The following is a 19,807-nucleotide window of genomic DNA, read 5'->3' as shown; positions in this document are numbered from 1 at the left end:
TAACTTTTGAAATTACCAAGTAATTAGTAATAAATATTTAAACAAAATCACTTTTCATAAAACATAAAAAAGAAAACAAGATAAATATAAACAAGGCTTATTATAAAAAAAAAGACTTACTTGATTTCTTAATATTTATTTTATTATTCAGCCAGCATTGCATGAAGTTGTGGAGAGAATTTTCATTTTTATTAATAGTTTTTCTATTTTTTAAATATATTTTGTGATTTGGTCAATACTAACAAAATATATTAATAAATTATCAATAATTTTAAATTTCATATAATTAATAATAGTTTAAGTCACATCAAAATTATAGTAACTATAGTAAATTTAAATTAGGACGTTACTTGTGTTGTGATAAGAATGAGCAACGTGGATGCCCATTCCCATGCAAGACTCATATTTTCAAAGAAAGAATGAATATTAAATATGTGTTGAAAATAAAGACCCCATGCATGTATAAATAGGGGGTGTGGTACGAGGCTTTAGACACAACAATAATATAAAAATACTCTCTCTTTCTTTCTTACACAGAAGCAAGTAATAAGAAATCTATTTCCTCTTTATGCTACAATCAAATACTATTCTCCTTATATTTCTACTACAATTCTTCCTCTTATTTTATTTTATAAGCATTTTAAATTCTATTTTCTATTACTCTTTACATATAATATTAATAGCAATATTAATCATCTTTATTATATTGAGATAGTAACGATAAATAAATGCAATTCTCTCTCTTTATTTTTAATACTTTTTCTTATCTTTGTATATATATACACTATACAACATATAATATTATTATATATATATAATAATTATTGAGCTAATTATATTAATAATAGAGTCTTCTATTTATACATCTTTATTTTATATATCTTTTATTCTACAACACGTTATCAGCACGAGACTCTGATCAAATCTTTAGGAAGACTCAGGTAATATTTTCATTATGTCGAAGCTCTCTCATCTTGAATTCAATGCTCTTGATATATCTGGAAACAATTATTTATCATGGATACTAGATGCTGAAATCCATCTTGATTCAATGGATCTTGGAGATACCATTAAGGCTGAAAATAATGCATCCCAGAAGGATAAAGCTAAAGCCATGATTTTTCTCCGTCGTCATCTTGACGAAGGATTGAAAAATGAATATCTCACATTAAAAGATCCTGCAGATCTTTGGAAAGACCTTGAAGAAAGGTATAATCATCAGAAAACGGTAATACTTCCTCAAGCCCGATATGAATGGACGCATTTGCGTTTACAAGATTTTAAATCTATAAATGAATATAATTCTGCAATGTTTCGGATCACCTCACGAATGAAATTGTGTGGGGAAAAAATAACTGATCATGATATGTTGGAGAAAACTTTCTCAACCTTCCATGCCTCGAATGTGCTCCTGCAGCAGCAGTATCGAGAAAAAGGGTTTAAAAAATATTCTGAGTTAATTTCTTGCCTTCTTGTTGCCGAACGCAACAATGAGTTGTTATTGAAAAATCATGAAGCGCGCCCAGCTGGCGCCGCCCCATTTCCTGAAGTAAATGCGGCAAATCATTACCCAGAAGAGGTAAATGGCAAGCTTTTAATAACAAGAAAAATTATGGAAGGAAAAAGAATTATGTTCAAAAGAGAGGATCTCACCAGAAGTGGGATAAAGAAAGGAATATCGGGCAAAATAAATCAACCGAGGAGAAGTATTTCCGCTATGGTGGAAAGGGTCATTGGTCACGTACCTGTCGTACCCCAAGGCACCTAGTCGATCTTTACCAGGCATCTTTGAAAAAGAACGACAAAGGAAAGGAAACAAATTTTGTTTCAAATGATGCTGAGAACTCCACCACTCATTATGATGTATCTGATTTCTTTGAGGACCCTGAAGGAAATATTGGTCATTTGATCAATGATGGAATAGTTTAATATGTGGGATTGTGAAGTATCTATGTAAATAAATAATGTAAAGAACTTATTGTAAAGTTTTATTTTCTATGTATTTAAGTTTCAAATGTGATGTACATAAATAATGAAATATTAATATGAATTTTGAAATTATTAAATGTGTCAAATTTTAAAAAATTTCAGTATATGACATTATCTTATGTACAGTGTTTCTTAGAAAAATAATTCTGATCAAGTATTCAATATAACTGTGCATACTACTCATTTTATTATTTGTTTTTGAAGAATGGCAAGGATATGTAATGAAGATGTATGCCTTGCGGATAGTGCAAGTTCGCACACTATTCTCAAAAGTGATATATATTTTACCCATCTTGTGCCAAAAGAAGAATGTGTTAATACTATTATTGGCGCAGGCAATGTGATTGAAGCCTCCGGAAGAGCTATAATTTTGTTTCCTGGAGGAACAAAATTCATAATAAATAATGCACTATTGTCTACCAAGTCTCGTAGAAACTTGTTGAGCTTTAAAGATATTCGCCGAAATGGATATCATATTGAGACTATGAATGAAGGAAATCATGAGTATTTATATATCACAACTCATGATTCAAATAAGAAAGTTATATTAGAAAAATTACCCTCACTTTCATCTGGGTTGTATTATACCAAGATTAGTGCAATTGAATCACATGCCACTGTAAACCAGAAGTTTACTAGCCCAAATGAATTCATAACTTGGCACGACCGTTTGGGTCATCCGGGAACAACCATGATGAGAAGAATTATTGAAAACTCTCATGGACATTCACTAAAGAACCAGAAGATTCTTAAAACTAGTGAATTTTGTTGTGCTGCATGTTCTCAAGGGAAGTTAATTTTAAGGCCATCACCAGTAAAGATTGGATTTGAGTCCCCTGAATTTCTAGAAAGGATTCAAGGTGATACATGTGGACCTATTCATCCACCATGTGGATCTTTTAGATATTTTATGGTCCTGATAGACGCATCTTCGAGATGGTCACATGTGTGCTTATTATCTTCTCGCAACCTGGCGTTTGCGAGATTATTGGCTCAAATTATTCGATTAAAAGCACAATTTCCAGAAAATCCAATCAAAGCAATTCGTCTTGATAATGCTGGTGAATTTACTTCCCAAGCTTTTGATGCTTATTGTATGGCTAATGGAATAAGTGTTGAACATCCAGTAGCTTATGTTCACACACAAAATGGGTTAGCAGAATCACTTATTAAACACCTCCAATTAATTGCTAGACCCTTACTTATGAGAACAAATCTCCCAACTTCGGTTTGGGGGCATGCTATTTTACATGCCGCAGCACTTATTCGTTTGAGGCCAACAAGTTATCATCAATTCTCTCCTATATAATTAGCTTTTGGCCAGCAGCCAAATGTTTCCCATTTAAGAATATTTGGGTGTGCGATATATGTTCCCGTTGCACCACCTAATCGCACCAAAATGGGACCCCAAAGAAAATTGGGGATATATGTTGGATATGATTCTCCCTCTATAGTGAGGTATCTTGAGATACAAACTGGTGATGTGTTTAAAGCCCGGTTTGCAGATTGTCATTTTGATGAATCAAAATTTCCAACATTAGGGGGAGAGAATAAGCTTCCTGAAAAGGAACTTAATTGGAATGCATCATCGTTGATGCATTTAGATCCTCGATCAGGACAATGTGAACTAGAAGTTCAAAAGATTATACATTTGCAAAGAATAGCAAATGAATTGCCTGATGCATTTTCCGATACAAAGAGGATAACCAAATCTTATATACCAGCGGAAAATGCCCCAATTCGAATTGATGTCCCAGTAGGACAAGTAGCCACTGAAGCAAATTCACGCCAGAAGCGTGGCAGGGCGGAAAATGCCCCAATTCAAATTGATGTCCCAGCAGGACAAATAGCCACGAAAGCAAATACACGCCAGAAGCGTGGCAGGCCTGTCGGTTCCAAAGACAAAAATCCTCGAAAGAAAAAAGAGGTAAATAATATTCCTGTTGAAAAAGACATAGTAAAGACACCTGCAGTTGTCCAAAATTCTGATATAACGCCAGAAGACGTTCAGATACCTGAAAATTGTGAAAATGACGAGATCTCGATAAATTATGTCTTTACAGGAGAGAAATGGGACCGAAATAAGACAATTGTCAATGAAATATTTGCATATAATGTGGCATTAGATATCATGCATGAAAGTAAGGATCTTGAGCCAAGATCAGTTGAAGAATGTCGACAAAGAAATGATTGGCCAAAATGGGAAGCAGCCATGAAGGCTGAATTAGACTCACTTGCAAAACGTGAAGTCTTCGGACCTGTAGTCCGTACACCTGAAGATGTAAAACCTGTTGGATATAAGTGGGTATTTGTGAGAAAACGAAATGAGAAAAATGAAGTTGTGCGCTATAAAGCCCGACTTGTGGCACAAGGTTTTTCACAAAGGCCCGGTATAGATTATGAAGAAACGTATTCCCCTGTAGTGGATGTGATAACTTTGCGTTATTTGGTCAGTTTATCTGCATATCATAAACTGCATATGCATTTAATGGATGTGGTAACAGCCTATTTATACGGCTCATTAGATCGGGATATCTATATGAAAGTCCCTGAAGGATTAAAGATATCTAAACCATCCAATGAATATTTGCAAGGGTTATACTCAGTCAAATTGCAAAGATCTTTATATGGTCTAAAACAATCTGGACGAATGTGGTATAATCTTCTTACTGAGTATCTGGCCAAAAACGGTTTCAAGAATGATGACATCTGCCCATGTGTTTTCATAAAGAAAACTACATCTGGGTTCATTATAATTGCTGTGTACGTTGATGATTTAAATATCATTGGGACTCCTGAAGAGATTCCAACAATTATAAAAACTCTAAAAGAAGAGTTTGAGATGAAAGATCTTGGAAATACTAAATTTTGTCTCGGCCTGCAGATCGAGCATATAAAAGACGGGATCTTTATTCATCAAACAACATACACAGAAAAGATCTTGAAAAGATTTTATATGGATAAGTCACATCCATTAAGTACACCAATGATCGTAAGATCTTTGGATGTGAAAAAGGATCAATTCCGTCCTAAAGAAGAAAATGAAGATATCCTTGGTCCTGAAGTACCATATCTTAGTGCCATTGGAGCGCTAATGTATCTTGCTAATAATACGCGACCTGACATATCATTTGCGGTAAATTTACTAGCAAGGTATAGTTCCTCTCCAACCAGAAGACATTAGAGTGGAATCAAACAAATTTTTCGATATCTTCATGGAACGGTTGATATGGGATTGTTTTATCCCTATGGATCCAAGTCACAACTTGTTGGCTATGCAGATGCTGGCTACTTGTCTGATCCACATAAAGGGAGATCTCAAACAGGATACCTGTTCACATATGGTGGTACAGCTATATCTTGGAGGTCCACGAAACAGACGATTGCTGCAACATCCTCTAATCATGCTGAAATACTGGCAATTCATGAAGCTAGTCGCGAGTGTTTTTGGCTGAGGAGCCTAATTCAATATATTCTATTATCATGTGGACTGATTGATCATAAGATAGCTCCAACTGTCCTGTTTGAAGATAATACAGCATGCATTGCTCAACTTAAGGGTGGATACATCAAAGGTGATAGAACAAAGCATATTTCTCCCAAATTCTTCTTCACTCATGACCTTCAAAATCAAGGGACAATTGATGTCCAACAGATCCGTTCAAGTGACAATCTGGCAGATTTATTTACAAAGTCACTCCCAAAATCCTCCTTTGAAAGATTGGTACATGAGATTGGGATGCGCCGATTTCGAGACGTTAAATGATGTCGGCAAGAGGGGGAGACTGTACTCTTTTTTCCTTGGTCAGGTTTTTTTTCCCATTGGGTTTTTCTTGACAAGGTTTTTAATGAGGCAGTCCCCATCACAAAGGATATTGTACTCTTTTCCCTTCACTAAGGTTTTTCCCACAGGGTTTTCCTTTGGTAAGGTTTTAATGAGGCAATAATCCTAAATGGACATCCAAGGGGAGTGTTGTGATAAGAATGAGCAACGTGGATGCCCATTCCCATGCAAGACTCATATTTTCAAAGAAAGAATGAATATTAAATATGTGTTGAAAATAAAGACCCCATGCATGTATAAATAGGGAGTGTGGTACGAGGCTTTAGACACAACAATAATATAAAAATACTTTCTCTTTCTTTCTTACACAGAAGCAAGTAATAAGAAATCTATTTCCTCTTTATGCTACAATCAAATACTATTCTCCTTATATTTCTACTACAATTCTTCCTCTTATTTTATTTTATAAGCATTTTAAATTCTATTTTCTATTACTCTTTACATATAATATTAATAGCAATATTAATCATCTTTATTATATTGAGATAGTAACGATAAATAAATGCAATTCTCTCTCTCTTTATTTTTAATACTTTTTCTTATCTTTGTATATATATATACACTATACAACATATAATATTATTATATATATATAATAATTATTGAGCTAATTATATTAATAATAGAGTCTTCTATTTATACATCTTTATTTTATATATCTTTTATTCTACAACAACTTGTAGAATTAACTCTTATAATATATTAATGCTTTTTTTTTGGGTGACTATAATATATTAATGCTTTAATCAGTAATCAACATATTCACTATTTAAATTACAACATTTTAAGGTAGAATATAATTTCACCTAAATAGTAAATATCGTTGTTATTATATTTTCCAATAAAATTTATTTCTATTCAGTATAATTTTTTTTTATGTCAAGTCATACACAAAAACTTGTATTATAACCTTTTAACAAAATGACTTCTCTTTTTATGAACTTATTTTTAAATACCTTCCATGAATATTAATCTATAAACCCTAAGGCCTAAACCTCTGCAAGAGGCAAGAGTACGGAAGAAGGAGCAAGCTGAAACCTTTGCATCGTTCTCTTCATTCATGCGATCCTGCAATGGCTGAAAACGAAATCAACACTCTTGTGGTGAGGAAACCCTGCTTTGGCCTCCCAACCGGTTGCACTCAGTGCCTCTCCGCTTATCTCTATCTCAAGTTCGCTCAATTTTCCTTCCAATTGGACTTCCACCTCAACTACCCTGATTCAGGTTCATTTTCGCACTTCGATTTCTCATAATTCTGGCTTTCCAACTGTTTTTCCCTGTGCGTTTTCGTTAAAGTTTCACTTTTTATCTTTTTTAAGCTCATGGGTATGTAAATTTGCGTTTGTTTAGATCAAATTCCTTATTTTGAGCTTGGTGATTATGTGGCGTATAACAATGAGAAAGGAGGGTTGATTGAGTGTTTGAAGAGAGATGTTGGGGGGGTTGATTTGGACAGTGGGATCTCCTCACTTCCTGATTGGATTCAAACTAAAGCAATGCTCACAACTTGGCTTGCTGATGCACTTGACTATGAACTTTGGGTGGGATCTGAAGGTTATTCCTCCTCTCCTGCTTATACCATCTATTATTCTGATCTTCCATGGCCCTTAGGAAAGGTCCTCTTTTGGAGGAAAGCTTGTTGGATTAAGCAGAAACATGGGATAACTAATGAGAATGCTGAGTTAAAGAAAGAAGAGGTCAGTTTCTATTGTCTCTCTTTCCCTTGCAAATGGTGTGTATTTCAATCTATCTTTGATTTGGTACTTATTTATTGCTATAATTAGTGATACAGATTTATAGGAGAGCAAACTCTGCATACGGTGCTCTGTCAACTTGGTTAGGTGAACAAAGCTACTTATTTGAGAATAGGTGACTTCTCTGTCTGTGCATTTCATCTGAAACATAAAAGCAATGCTGGACTTCTTTTTTCTCTTTTAGTGAAAGTGGTAACTTTATCGACGTGGTGCTTCTCTATTCATATGCTTTTCTCTGTTTGCAGACCATCAAGCTTAGATGCTATTTTTCTTGCGCATGGATTAGTTACTCTTCAAGCTTTGCCTGTAAGTTGCACTATCAGTTAATTGTGGTACTTTTGTGGTAGTAAGGCGTATTGTATTGGTCGATTGGTTTACAGTCAATTAAAAAGTTGGATTTTGGATAGCTCTTGTTACATTTGGCACCATGGGTGTGTGATATATCATGAACCTAGTCAGATTCACAAATTAAGGAATCAATGTTGTTTTTTACTTTAGTTAAGTGACAAAAAAGATACATACGGAAAAAGGATTATGTTAAGGAATCCATTTAGAGCATATCCGTATATTAAGTGCGCTGAAGGAAAATTGTAACTCTGCTTCTTGCGTAACTCTTTTGTGCCATCAGGAATCGTCAGTGCTGCGATCGAAGCTCTTAGAACATGCCAACTTAGTTAGATTTGTGCAACAGTGTAAGACAGAACTTATTGATGCTAGTCCAACTCCTACCTATGTCCGGCAATTTCATACAGCTGGATCTTCATCAACTTCAAGAAGTCGTTCAACCTCAAGTAAGATATTCTTATTATTTTCTATATGCACTCTTTTCTTGTGGTTTGTTTGATGGGATTACCTTAAAAAGGTGAGATAATCATTCCTAGGATTTTTTCACAAAATTTCTAAATGGACCATAGTTTTCTTAGATTTAAAGGTGTTTGGTGACTGAGTGCTAGGAATAATTAACCAATAAATTGGCGTGTATTTTTTATTAATGATTTTGGTGCCTAGATTTGTGATTTCTCCATCATATTCTTTGCTTCATGTTAATAGAAATGAGTTGCTGGTAGTCATATTGCACCCTGAGCATGAAATGTCTGAAAAACTTAATCCTCTAAATTACAGGACAACATAATCTTACGAGCATATAGAAATTTAACTATTGGAAAATTATGCAAGTTTTTAGGTAGAATACTACAAAAATTGTGATCTGATCTCCATTTGTACCCACTCATATTTGTTGTACCATTAGTGCCTGATAACTATGTGAAGAAGCATTGATTTGCTAACTCGTGCTGTGTCGTTTAACTTGTAGGTTCAAAGACCAAGAGCAAACCCAAGAGGGAGAAAACAGAGGAGGAGAAAACCTTTAAAAGGAGGTCCAAATATTTTGTGGCAGCACAGCTGGTTGCTGTTGTTGTTTTCCTCACTATTATGACTTCATTTGATGATGCTGCAGTGGACTTGGATGATGCTGATGGAAGTTATGGTTATGATGAATAGAAAACAAAAAAAATCATCCACGTATTTATTTCATCGGCTCTCTGTTTGATAATGCAAATTAAGAATTTTGGTACTCATGCCAAATTAGTATAACAAGGATCCATTTTTGTATACAGGTGTTGATTTTCAACAGATTGTCAATTGTAATTTTTATTTAATTTGTATCAGAATAGTACTACTAATAATCCACATACCATTTCATTGGGTTTGAGAATTTTTATTATCTGGTGCACAATGTTATATAGAAATGCAAAACTGATTTTTCAGAAGATGTTTAATGGACAGAAATCTTGATGGCTGCCAACTCAAAAAGATGGCAAAACAATTTTATGTATCAGCATATATACTTGTATCAAATCAATAAATGTAAAAGTAAAACAGAGCGAGCGGAAAAGAAGTAAACTGGAGGGGGAGGAGCTTTAAAGTCAATAAAAGAATGGTAAATAAAATTATTTATCATTTTCCTACCCTGAGGCCTTAGTATCAAAAAACTCTCAAACATAGGTGAGAGACTTTACATAAAACTTTTTTCCCTCCCCTTCCTATTCCACCACTCTCCATCAAAATCTACCCTTAAGTAAATTACATTCACTGGCACTAGCTAATTAAATAAATAAATAAGCCACAAAATGCAAGAGATCACGTTCCAGTCACACAAGTTTGTTGCTGCTGCAACTTCTCATTCTCCCATTGCTTAACAAGTTCATTGTATCCCTCAGCAGAATCAACAGCAAACTCTGCCATTGAACTCATAGCAGCTGACATTCCAGCACAAAGTACCCTAATAGCGATTTCAGCCAATTGCTCAGTACTCATTGCCTCTTTTACCGGTCCAGCTTCCACCATTTCCATGCTCTCATTGGTTTCCGTTGATCTACCAACATTTTGTCGAGAATCTTCTTTTAGCTGTTGTGCATAGAAGGACCCTATACCAGCTGCAAAGAAGTCTATGCCGTCCAGCACCACTGATTCTTGTATGGCGTCCAGTCGCCTTGACCACTGAACACACAGTCCAAACAATGGGTGAGTGCTACTTGACCTGCGAGGAGAACATAGTAACTTTGATGCATCAGGCTCACATCTCATACACCGAAGCAGCCAGCCGGCCAGTGCACGAATGTAGGATCTTTGAGAAGTGATCCATGACTCGAAGGTGCTTCGCCAATTCCTCAACTCGGTTTCAAGAATTGAGGCAGAACAAGCAAGCCTATGTGGATCAGTTATTGACATGCCAGACTGTTTTCTGACATCAGTGCCAGTTAGAAGAATCTTAGCTTCATCCAAGGTTATCTTCTGCATCTGATGACATTCTGCCATCACATTCCACATCTTTGCCAGCCTGCATTTATATGGTTTAAGAATCAGCAATATGCATGATTATATGCTATGAATAGTGTGATATATCTGTTGCATTTGATATGGTGATCATAGTCTATTATATTTAAGAACAAATAGCATGTTGCTCATGATGAAATCAGGAAAGTATTGAAGATGTCACACACACAACTTTTGTATTGGAGATAATGATTTTTTATACATACCCTTGTAGCAATTCAAGAAGTTGGGGATGCAACTCTTCATCCCTTAGAGTTTCAATTCTCTTGGAGATTGCTTCAATTGAGTGAATTGAAATTGTTATCTGGGTATGTAGATCTCTAATGGCTGCTCTAGTTTTATCTACATAAGAGGGGTCCTCTCCTTTCACATCATGGTTCTTGAGTTGCAGACATTTCTTCTCATACGCAATTCGAACACGTTCTCCAGACTGTTGCAGAAGAAAACAGGTATAGCAATAAGTTTGCCATTATCAAAATGTATGCAAGCATAAGCATGATGACCTGTAACAATAATAATCTAATAAAATTCAAAGAAATGAGATGCTAAAAGGAAAATTACTGGATATTATGTAAAAGGTTAAGAGTGTTATTTGTTCAAATTTCCATTCATCTAATATAAATGTTTCATGTAGCTATCATCTTTATAGTTCATAGGTATATTCAGTAGTATACCCTAACTTCCTCGTACAGCTTCTTCTCCCAAGCATATAACCTGTCCAATGTTGATTGATGACTACCAGAAAACATACATTGTTCCTCTACGGGATCACTAGGGCCCTTGCAGCCATCATCCCCAGTGCTTGAAGAATTATTCTTTAAAAATCTTGATGATGAAGACCGGAACAGAGATACAGGATTCAACAATTTTGATGCTACAAAAGAAATATAATTTTAGTTTAAATTCCTGAAAATGTACGAATAGGTATGAGTAAAAAAGAAAACATAGAGTACTTAGTTCAAGATTATATGTATTCAGTATAAACACGTGAAGATTAACAAATTTCCACAAGAAGAAGTTAGCTCAGATTGCATCATGAAATCCAATATAAGATTCCATCAACCCATTAAACATTCATATCTCCTCCAAAAATAAGAATTTTTAGAATGGATATTCAAGAAACCTTGAGGCTTAACTCACATTTTTGAGGACTATGAAATGCAGGACTATGCAAGAACAATTTCATCAAATTAAAATTATGTATTATAAACTGCACCAAACCTGACAGCTCATTAGACATCCATGAATTTTGAGCTTTATTGACCTCTAACAACGCTGAAAATTCATTGGCTGCATTACAAACTTTTGTGAATTGAACATCAAGATCCCTGATTACTTCTGCCATGCTTGTCGGCCTTCGGTTTACATAAACTGTAAAACCAGGTGTTTCTACCTTAGCTTCTTGATTACCAACTGCCACTTCCTGATGGCTTGTAGATTCAACTTGACCTGCAGTTTGAACTTTTGATACTTGAAATCTTTCACTGCCACTGCCTTTTGATTCTTTGACTTCATGTGCAATTTCAGTTTTTGTTCTGTCCTCTTCCTCCTCGTCTTCAACCGTGACCTCTTCCTTGGTGGAGTTTATATCAGTTCTGATTCTTTCTTCTACAACATTTCTCTTTCCAACAAAATCTTCTTTTTCAGTTTCAACCTCTTCAAGGTCTGGAATTCCTTCTGCTTCTCGAACCTGCCTCAATCCTCTGTCCTCATCATCTGCAATAGTCTCTTCAAGGCTACTTCTGGTGGGGTATCCGTAATAGTCTAACGAAGTAAAAGGGTTCCAAAAGGAATCCCATTGAGATGTTTGAGGAGAAGGGGGAGGGATACTAGGCCTATTATTGGGAGAATAAGCAAAAGCTGAGGAGTTCATAGGTGAGGATTGCATGGCAAAGAAACCATCATCCATGGCATATTGCTCCATTGGAGAATATGTTTCAACTCGAACCATTTCGGGGGATTGAGGCCTTTCCTCAACCAAAATTGGCGGGTTGCCACTGGGCCTTAGATAATTGACCTTCAAAGTTGAATTGGATGAGAACTCAATTGTTGTTGGAGTGAAGGACTTGGATGATATGGAAATGAAGGCTGGACTAGTCTTCTTCACAGGTGTTATGAATGAATCCAATGAGAACTGGTGCGGCTCGTCTCCTTGAATGTAATTTCGCATCGCAGCCGAGACTCTTTTCAAGGATTGGATGTATGCTATGTGGCCAGAAGCAAATTGTGCTCTTTGCTCAACAGCTTGTTTGATGAGTCTCTTTCTATCTTTGCAAATCTGAACTGATTCTTGATCATCCAACCTTGATTGAGAACATCCCATCTCTTATTCTAGCTTCTTTTTTTGTTTCCCTTTTAGTCCTATGAATGAATGAATATTTCTCAGGCTTGCATTGAAATGGAAATCAAAGAAGAATCTGTCTGCAGAAAATGAATGAATGAACACAAAAAGAGAAATGAATACAGTAATTCGGATGCTTTTCTTTATAGTGAAGTCAGAAAAGGAGAATGAAAGTTTGAAACTTGGTGAAGAGAAACAAGTAATTGAGATTCCTCAAGCATTCCAATTCCCTGTGTCCCCCAAAAAAAAACCCTAGCTATACTCTATCAGTAAATTAATTAAGAAAGAAGCATCTAAAATGTGCAACACATGAGCAATTGAAAGTGAAAATGCAGACATTGAAAGAGATGATAATAATAAATTAAGAGTGAAAATAAGAGAGCGAGTGATCGAATGGAGAAGCATACTCGACAATGGCGAGGAAGAGCGGGAAGCTTTGATCAGAGAAAGAGAGAGACGTTGAGAATAAAGTAACGGTCAAAACTCAAAACATAAAGACGACGAAACAAAACAACTTCAAGTGAAGAGGGAAAAAGTTTTAATATAATAATATAAATAAATAAAATAAATTTGAGTTAGGGTGAAGAACTGGAGATAAAAAAAGGAACAACAAACATAAATCTTATCTAAGCAACTTAAGTTAGTACTTAGTAGTTAGTACTCTCAATTGTGTTCAGGTTTGAAATATTTTTTTTTTTCCAATTTGAATTGGGAAAAAAAAATTTTGTTTAGTGGAGATTAAAGTGAAAGGGGAACCATGTACCTTCGAAGGAGCCAAGGTAACGGCCCCATTGATTATGATTATGTGTGAATGAGATTCAAAATTGCCATTAAAGTTTGAACATCAACGTAACAATCATTTCACATAAAGTACTAATGGTCAAATATCCTACCCTATCCTATAGTAAAAAGTAAAAAGTAAAAAGTTTTCGAGTAATCCCTTAACTAAAAAAATAAAAAGGATGATATCCTATGGTTATTTATTCTCACCTTAAATTTTTAAATTGTTCTAACTGAATAGAGAGATTTCAATTTATTATTGAGTAAATACCACACTTGATCCTGACAATTATCTTGCAAAGACAACGAGGTCTCTAAAAAAAACATTCAACCCGATTTTTGAAAATTTTTTTGGACTGATTAATCCCTGTACTAAAAAAAACCTTGATTTTTCTTGGCACAGGGGTCTTGTTGTCCTTTCGAAGTAATTGTCAGGGATCGGATTGAGTTTTTTTTGTTAAGAATCTCGTTGTCTTTTGAGATAATTGTCAGGACTATTTTGGGTTTTTCTCTTTATTATTTAGTAGAAACCATAGTTTAGATTTGGAATGCTTCCATAAAGATAAGTAAAACGTACGTGTCGCATTATTATTGGATGTATTAATAAATCGATTATTTTTGAATTTCTTAACAAATTAGAATAAAATCGACTTTTTTTTATAACAATAACAATAAACCTAATTTTTTTCTATTAGGAATTTAATTGTATTTTTTAATTTTTAGGGATTCAAATGTCTACAAAACAAAAAGTCAGAGATATATTTGTCTTTTTATTAAAAAATTTAAAGATATTCGATTTAAATTGTGTAATTCGATCAGATCAAATCGGGTTTAATAATTATAATGCAGATAATTGATTTTAGAGAAAGTATAGGGAGCCAATGGAATGTTATGGAGGTTTAGAGAGTATTAGAGATATAATAAGTAGTGTTATCTTTTTTCATTTGCCGAAACTTTTGGGATGAGTGGTATCATGACATGGTATTAGAACTCTAGATTTAAAAGATCAAGAGTTTGATTTTTAATAAACCCCAAAATCAGTTTAAACTTTTAGAACGAGTGATTTCATGAACTTAAATTTTGCGTGCTACTACCAATAAGAGATAATAAGGATAGTATTGTAATTTGGTTCATCATTTATGGAGGAGGAATAAATAGTAAATGATCCAATTTGTCACTGAAAAATTATTTATTTTTTAAATTAATTTTCGAATTTTTTTAAAAATCAATTTAAAATATCAGATTATTTTTCATGGAAGAATTATAACATTTACTTATTTGTTGATCTCAATGCAGCAAGTGCAAGTGGGTAACACATGCGCAGACACGACAAAGATTCCGTAACGCAACATGATGCACACATGCTTCTCATTCATTCCATGCATGGATCCTACACCCACACATACATTATACTGTAATTAATGCTGTTACGTTTTTCTCATTAAATTGATGCATTTTATTTTATTAACGAAAAGAAAAGGCACTAGTGGCAAGTGAGTAGTATTCTTAACTGAGGTTATCAATAAGTTTTGAAAATGTTACAACTAGTAGAAAACAGGGTTGAAAACTTGAATATTATGGATTAATATGTGTTTGATTTATCTTTTCATTTTATCACGAGTTTTGTAAAGTTTATAAATTAAATTCTTAAACTGCATAGTACATATTGTACACATTATTCACTATCCAATGGCTGAGATCGTGGGAACTTTTCCATTCACACTTTTCGCTACTTTCAAGTTTCAACATTTTGGATTGAACTTGGTTTAGACTTATAAATCAGCAAATTCGACATTTTCATCATGTTGCTGAGAAACTATTGAGTAATCTTCAACTAACCTTTCGCATTAGTTGCTAACTTGATTGGAGAATTCTTTAAAATTTATAAATATATTTTTTTAATTTATATTTTTATAATGAATTAATGATAGTTACTTAGTTAGCTCCCTTTTGTAGCACTAATATAATAATATTAGAAAACCTTTTTCTTTGTGATTTCTCGACCCACTAATAAATTTTGAAGGGTATTCCAACTAGCCCCCAACAATTCTAAAGCCCAATTTGTCCGAATCCTTTTTCTTAGAGATCCAGTAAGATCATTGAGGGCCTCAAAATAGAAGTTTGTTTGTTGAGATAGAAGCCCAGAGTTTAGTCGAAAAATAAAAGGAAGCCATATAGTTGGGCCAACAAGATCAAACAATGAATTTGGTTTCCTGTGAAAAAACAATAAATCTATGAGATACTTTGAATGGAAAGGAGTAGAAAATTAGGGATGGGACTTCATAATGATCATGAGTCTTGCCACATTATATACAAGAGATGTTATATGTTTTATATGTCCATGATCATTATCAAGTCTGATTCCTAATTTTTTCTAATTATTGTTTTATATTGTTTGATTGTCAGTATTATTCAATTATTCTGTTTTGATTTTTTTTAAATTATCCTTATAAAAATTAATCTAACTTAAACCAATTTAGTATGTATTCATAATAAATCGTTTTAAATTATATTGATTTACCTTTATTATGTACTTAGAATGATTTAGTAGAAAAATATATTTCATTATAAATTAATTTATGTAAAACTAAATTACTAGGAATTTTTTATTTGTGTAATTTGATTTTACTTAAATCGATTTACTAGAGTTTTCACCTTTATTATAAGCACTTTTATGAAGTTTAAAATTTTTATTATACAAATAAAGTAACATGATTTATTATACAAATAAAATAACACAATTTTTAACATATGTTTTTAATATCAAACACGCGTGTATGAAAAATTATGTATAGAAATTCGAATGAGTCATACCATATATCATATATGATATAATATTATAATATAATAATCTCTCTACTCTTCTAATCATTTTTTAAACCAAAAAAAAAAGTTCTATTCGTTGTTGAAAGATGGGAAGAATGGAAGAATTGGGGAAAAAAATGAATTAATTGTATTGAATCAAATTTTTGTTGGTGGTATATATATAAGTACAAAATAGTAGATGAATTCTAATTAAATATAATTACTCTAACTAATGGTAGTAAATAACTTGGTTTATACTGATATTTTCCTTTAAGGTGGAGCATAGATATTATGTATGTCCAGCTTGACCATCAAAAATCTGAACTGAGGCAGAGAAAATATTTTTGTCAAAATATCTACTATTTAGTGCTTGTTAGAGATGTGCACGAGTTTCAGTGTACTGAATGCTACCTTCTTACGAATAAAATGACAATCCATTTCGATATGCTTAGACTGTTCATGTAGAGCAAAGTTAGTGGTCATGTGAATTGCTGAAATATTGTCACAGAAAAGCATGACTGAATCGAGATCGATGTGAAAAACCTGAGCAATCCAAGCAGCCACACAATTTCACAAGATGCATTCACGATAGTCATAATATTCAGCTTCCGTAGAACTTCTGGAGACTACTGCTTGTTTGTTGCTCTTCCAGGACACTAAAGAATCACTAAGGAAAGCACAGTAACCAGTTGTGGAACGCCTTGTATCAAGGCAGCTTTCCCAATCAACATCAGCGTAAACAGACAGATTGAACTTATTCATTGCTGGAAAAAATGCCTTATTCCAGATCTGACTTAAGGTACCGAAGAATTTGGTGAACTGCATTAATATGCGGGACACGAGGATCAGACATGAACTGTGCTAGTTTGGTGAGTGCAAAGGTTATGTCCAGTCAGGAGATTGTTAGGTAAATTAATCTGCCAATGAGTCTGCAATAAGCAGATGGGTCAGCCAAGGTCTTCCCTTCACTTGCGCGAAGCTTCAAATTTGTATCCATGGGAGAGGAAGCAGGTTTGCAACCCAAGAAATTGGTGTCCTCTAGTAGTGAAAGGATGTATTTACGTTGGAATAAAAAAACCCTTGCTGGATTTCACCAACTCCAAACCAAGGAAGAATTTTAAGTCACCGAGAACTTTGAGCTTGAAGACTGCCTTTAGTTTCACTTCAACTCTTTTGATGCTGTCATTGTCGGGTCCAGCTATGATGATGTCATTGACATAGACCAAGAGAAAAATGGTTAACAGACCGTCACCAAATGAAAACAGAGAGTAATCACTTTTACACTATGTGAATCCATGCTGGAGTAGTATTGTACAGAATTTAGTGAACCATTGACGTGATACTTGCCTCAAATCATAGAGTGATTTGGTTAATATGCATACTAAAATCTGATTTCTCTGTGGATGTCCAAGTGGGACTTCCATGTAAACCTCTTCAAATAATTCTCCATTAATAAAAGTGTTGTTTATGTTCAGTTACAGAAGATTCCAATTCTTGGTGGCTGTTATGCTCAAGAGAACCTTGACTGTGGTGATCTTTGTTACCGGGCTAAAGGTGTCTTTGAAATCGATCCCTGCCTGTTGTGTATAGCCTTTTGCAACTAAACAAGCCTTATACCTATCGAGAGTGCCATCAGCTTGCAATTTTTCCTTGTATACCATTTGTATCCAATAGTGTGTTTGTCAGGTGGTAGAGGGACTAGTTTTCAAGTGTCGTTCGTCTCTCAAGCTATGAGTTCTTCAGTCATAGCCTGTCTCCACTGCTCATGTCTCACGGCCTGATGATAGAAATGTGGTTCAGGTATTTTGGTCACATTGGCAATAATGACTTGATAAGCATGGTTAAGTCTGTGGTGGCTAAGGTAGTTGGAAATTGGATATAGAGTGTTGATGTGATGGACATAGTCTCAAAGATAGTGAGGGGTTTGATGGGGTCTGGTAGACCTTCTAAGAGGTTTAAGGGGCTCAGGACCAGGTATGGCACTGTTTTGACATGGAGGTGGTAAGGTTTCAGTAGCAATATTTTCTAGGAGTGGTTGCACATAAGCAGTGGGGTCTGGATCCAAAGTAAGTCTTGGGAGCACTGTGTCATTTAATAGATCAGAATCAAGGTCATAGTTTAATTTGTTGGTGAATGGAAGAATGGATTCATGAAAAACAACGTCTCTAGATACAAAAAATTATTTTGATTTTAAATTGTACAGTTTGTATTCCTTGTAACCTATTAGGTAGCCAATGAACACTGATGGATCAGTTCGAGCATTAAATGTTGGCCTTCCATTTGAATTAGTAGCTACATATGCCAGGCAGCCAAAGACTCTTAACCTCTCATATGCCGGTTGTTTGTTGAACAAGATCTCGAATGGTGACTTGAAGTTGAGCAGTTTCGATGGTATCCTATTAATTAGAAATACTGTCGTGGCGACACACTCTCTCTACAATCAGATAGGGACCTTGATTGGAAATAGAGTGCTCTAGCTATATTAAGGATGTGTTGGTGCTTCCTTTCAATCACTGTGTTCTACTGAGGCCTATATGGGCAGGAGAACTGGTGGAGGACTCCCTTTTCATGCAAGAAGTCAGTAATGGCCAACTCTTTTGCATTGTCCGATTGGATGCATTTGATATTGATATTGAATTGAGTTTCAGTTAATGTATAAAATTGTATGAGGTAACCTGCAGCTTCACTTTTATTATGCAAAAAATAAATCCAAAAAAATCTGGTGCAATCATCAACAATACTCAAAAAATATTTGTAACTATTATATGTTGGCACATGGTAAGGTCCTCAAACATCACAATGAACTAAATCAAATGCATTCGGATACATGTTGTTATGTGACTCAAAAGGAAGCTTTTTGAATTTTGTTAAGGGACAAATTGAACAAACAAAATTGGAAAAGGGTTTATTGAACATGGATAAACTTTGTAAGATTTTATTAGATGCATGGCCTAATCTAAAATGCCAAAGCTCAGATTGACAGAAATTGATTTTAACAATATTAGGTATTGGAACCGAAACTGGTGCAGCGATCTTGGAAGGTGGCTCAGGCTTTAGGATGTAAAGTCCATTGCTTAAGTCACCCTTCCCAATCTTCCTCAGTGAGCAATGGTTCTGAATGTTAAAGAAGTTGTGACCAAATATGATTATAATTTGTGTATTTCTTAGAAAAGAGGAAATTGATAGTAGATTAATAGAAAATTCAGGTATATATAGAACATTATTCAATGTGATTTCAGGACTGATAATCACGGTACCTACAGAATTTGCTGTGAAAACAGAATTATTTGGGAGGGTTACTAAAAAATAGTTAGAGGTATGAAAATTGGAAAAGAGGTTCAAGTCATATGCTATGTGAATTGTCGTTCCACTGTCAAGGATCCAACAATTTTGAGGCATTTGATTTCTTGAAAGTGATGAGTTGAGGACTATACCTACGTGTGTGGCCACATTAGTGGA

General features: G+C 34.4%; 2 protein-coding genes across 3 annotated transcripts; one reads left to right on the top strand and one right to left on the bottom strand.

The window, feature by feature from the left end:
* The first annotated feature begins 6,756 nt into the window (after positions 1-6,756).
* Positions 6,757-9,301, top strand: LOC112697792 (mitochondrial outer membrane import complex protein METAXIN). Its single transcript, XM_025751121.3, has 6 exons — positions 6,757-7,057; positions 7,184-7,530; positions 7,626-7,702; positions 7,833-7,893; positions 8,216-8,378; positions 8,900-9,301. The coding sequence occupies exons 1-6, from the start codon at positions 6,907-6,909 to the stop codon at positions 9,085-9,087; spliced, it is 987 nt and encodes a 328-aa protein (XP_025606906.1). The 5' UTR covers positions 6,757-6,906; the 3' UTR covers positions 9,088-9,301.
* Positions 9,302-9,377: 76 nt separating this feature from the next.
* LOC112697775 (nitrate regulatory gene2 protein) lies at positions 9,378-13,530 on the bottom strand. 2 transcript variants are annotated; one of them, XM_025751099.3, is made up of 5 exons: positions 13,171-13,530; positions 11,644-12,843; positions 11,097-11,296; positions 10,629-10,852; positions 9,378-10,426 (listed from the first exon to the last, which is right to left on the bottom strand). In XM_025751099.3, the coding sequence occupies exons 2-5, from the start codon at positions 12,743-12,745 to the stop codon at positions 9,727-9,729; spliced, it is 2,226 nt and encodes a 741-aa protein (XP_025606884.1). In that variant the 5' UTR covers positions 12,746-12,843; positions 13,171-13,530; the 3' UTR covers positions 9,378-9,726. The 2 variants fall into 2 exon arrangements, with proteins under 2 accessions (XP_025606884.1, XP_025606896.1); XM_025751111.3 differs by having other exon boundaries at positions 11,644-12,783; positions 13,171-13,289.
* Between the last annotated feature and the right edge of the window lie 6,277 nt (positions 13,531-19,807).

The sequence above is a fragment of the Arachis hypogaea genome, chromosome 1 (genome assembly GCF_003086295.3).
Source record: "Arachis hypogaea cultivar Tifrunner chromosome 1, arahy.Tifrunner.gnm2.J5K5, whole genome shotgun sequence".
Classification (NCBI taxonomy): domain Eukaryota; kingdom Viridiplantae; phylum Streptophyta; class Magnoliopsida; order Fabales; family Fabaceae; genus Arachis; species Arachis hypogaea.
The sequence above is the reverse complement of the archived record's forward strand: the minus strand, read 5'-3'. Positions and strand labels throughout refer to the sequence as shown.

Coding starts and splice junctions, on each gene's coding strand:
- LOC112697792 (XM_025751121.3), top strand. CDS start 6,907: ATGGCTGAAAACGAAATCAACACTCTTGTGGTGAGGAAACCCTGCTTT. Junction 7,058..7,183: donor CCTCAACTACCCTGATTCAG/GTTCATTTTCGC, acceptor GCGTTTGTTTAG/ATCAAATTCCTTATTTTGAG. Junction 7,531..7,625: donor CTGAGTTAAAGAAAGAAGAG/GTCAGTTTCTAT, acceptor TTAGTGATACAG/ATTTATAGGAGAGCAAACTC.
- LOC112697775 (XM_025751099.3), bottom strand. CDS start 12,745: ATGGGATGTTCTCAATCAAGGTTGGATGATCAAGAATCAGTTCAGATT. Junction 11,297..11,643: donor GATGTCTAATGAGCTGTCAG/GTTTGGTGCAGT, acceptor TTTCTTTTGTAG/CATCAAAATTGTTGAATCCT. Junction 10,853..11,096: donor AGCTGTACGAGGAAGTTAGG/GTATACTACTGA, acceptor CTTCTGCAACAG/TCTGGAGAACGTGTTCGAAT.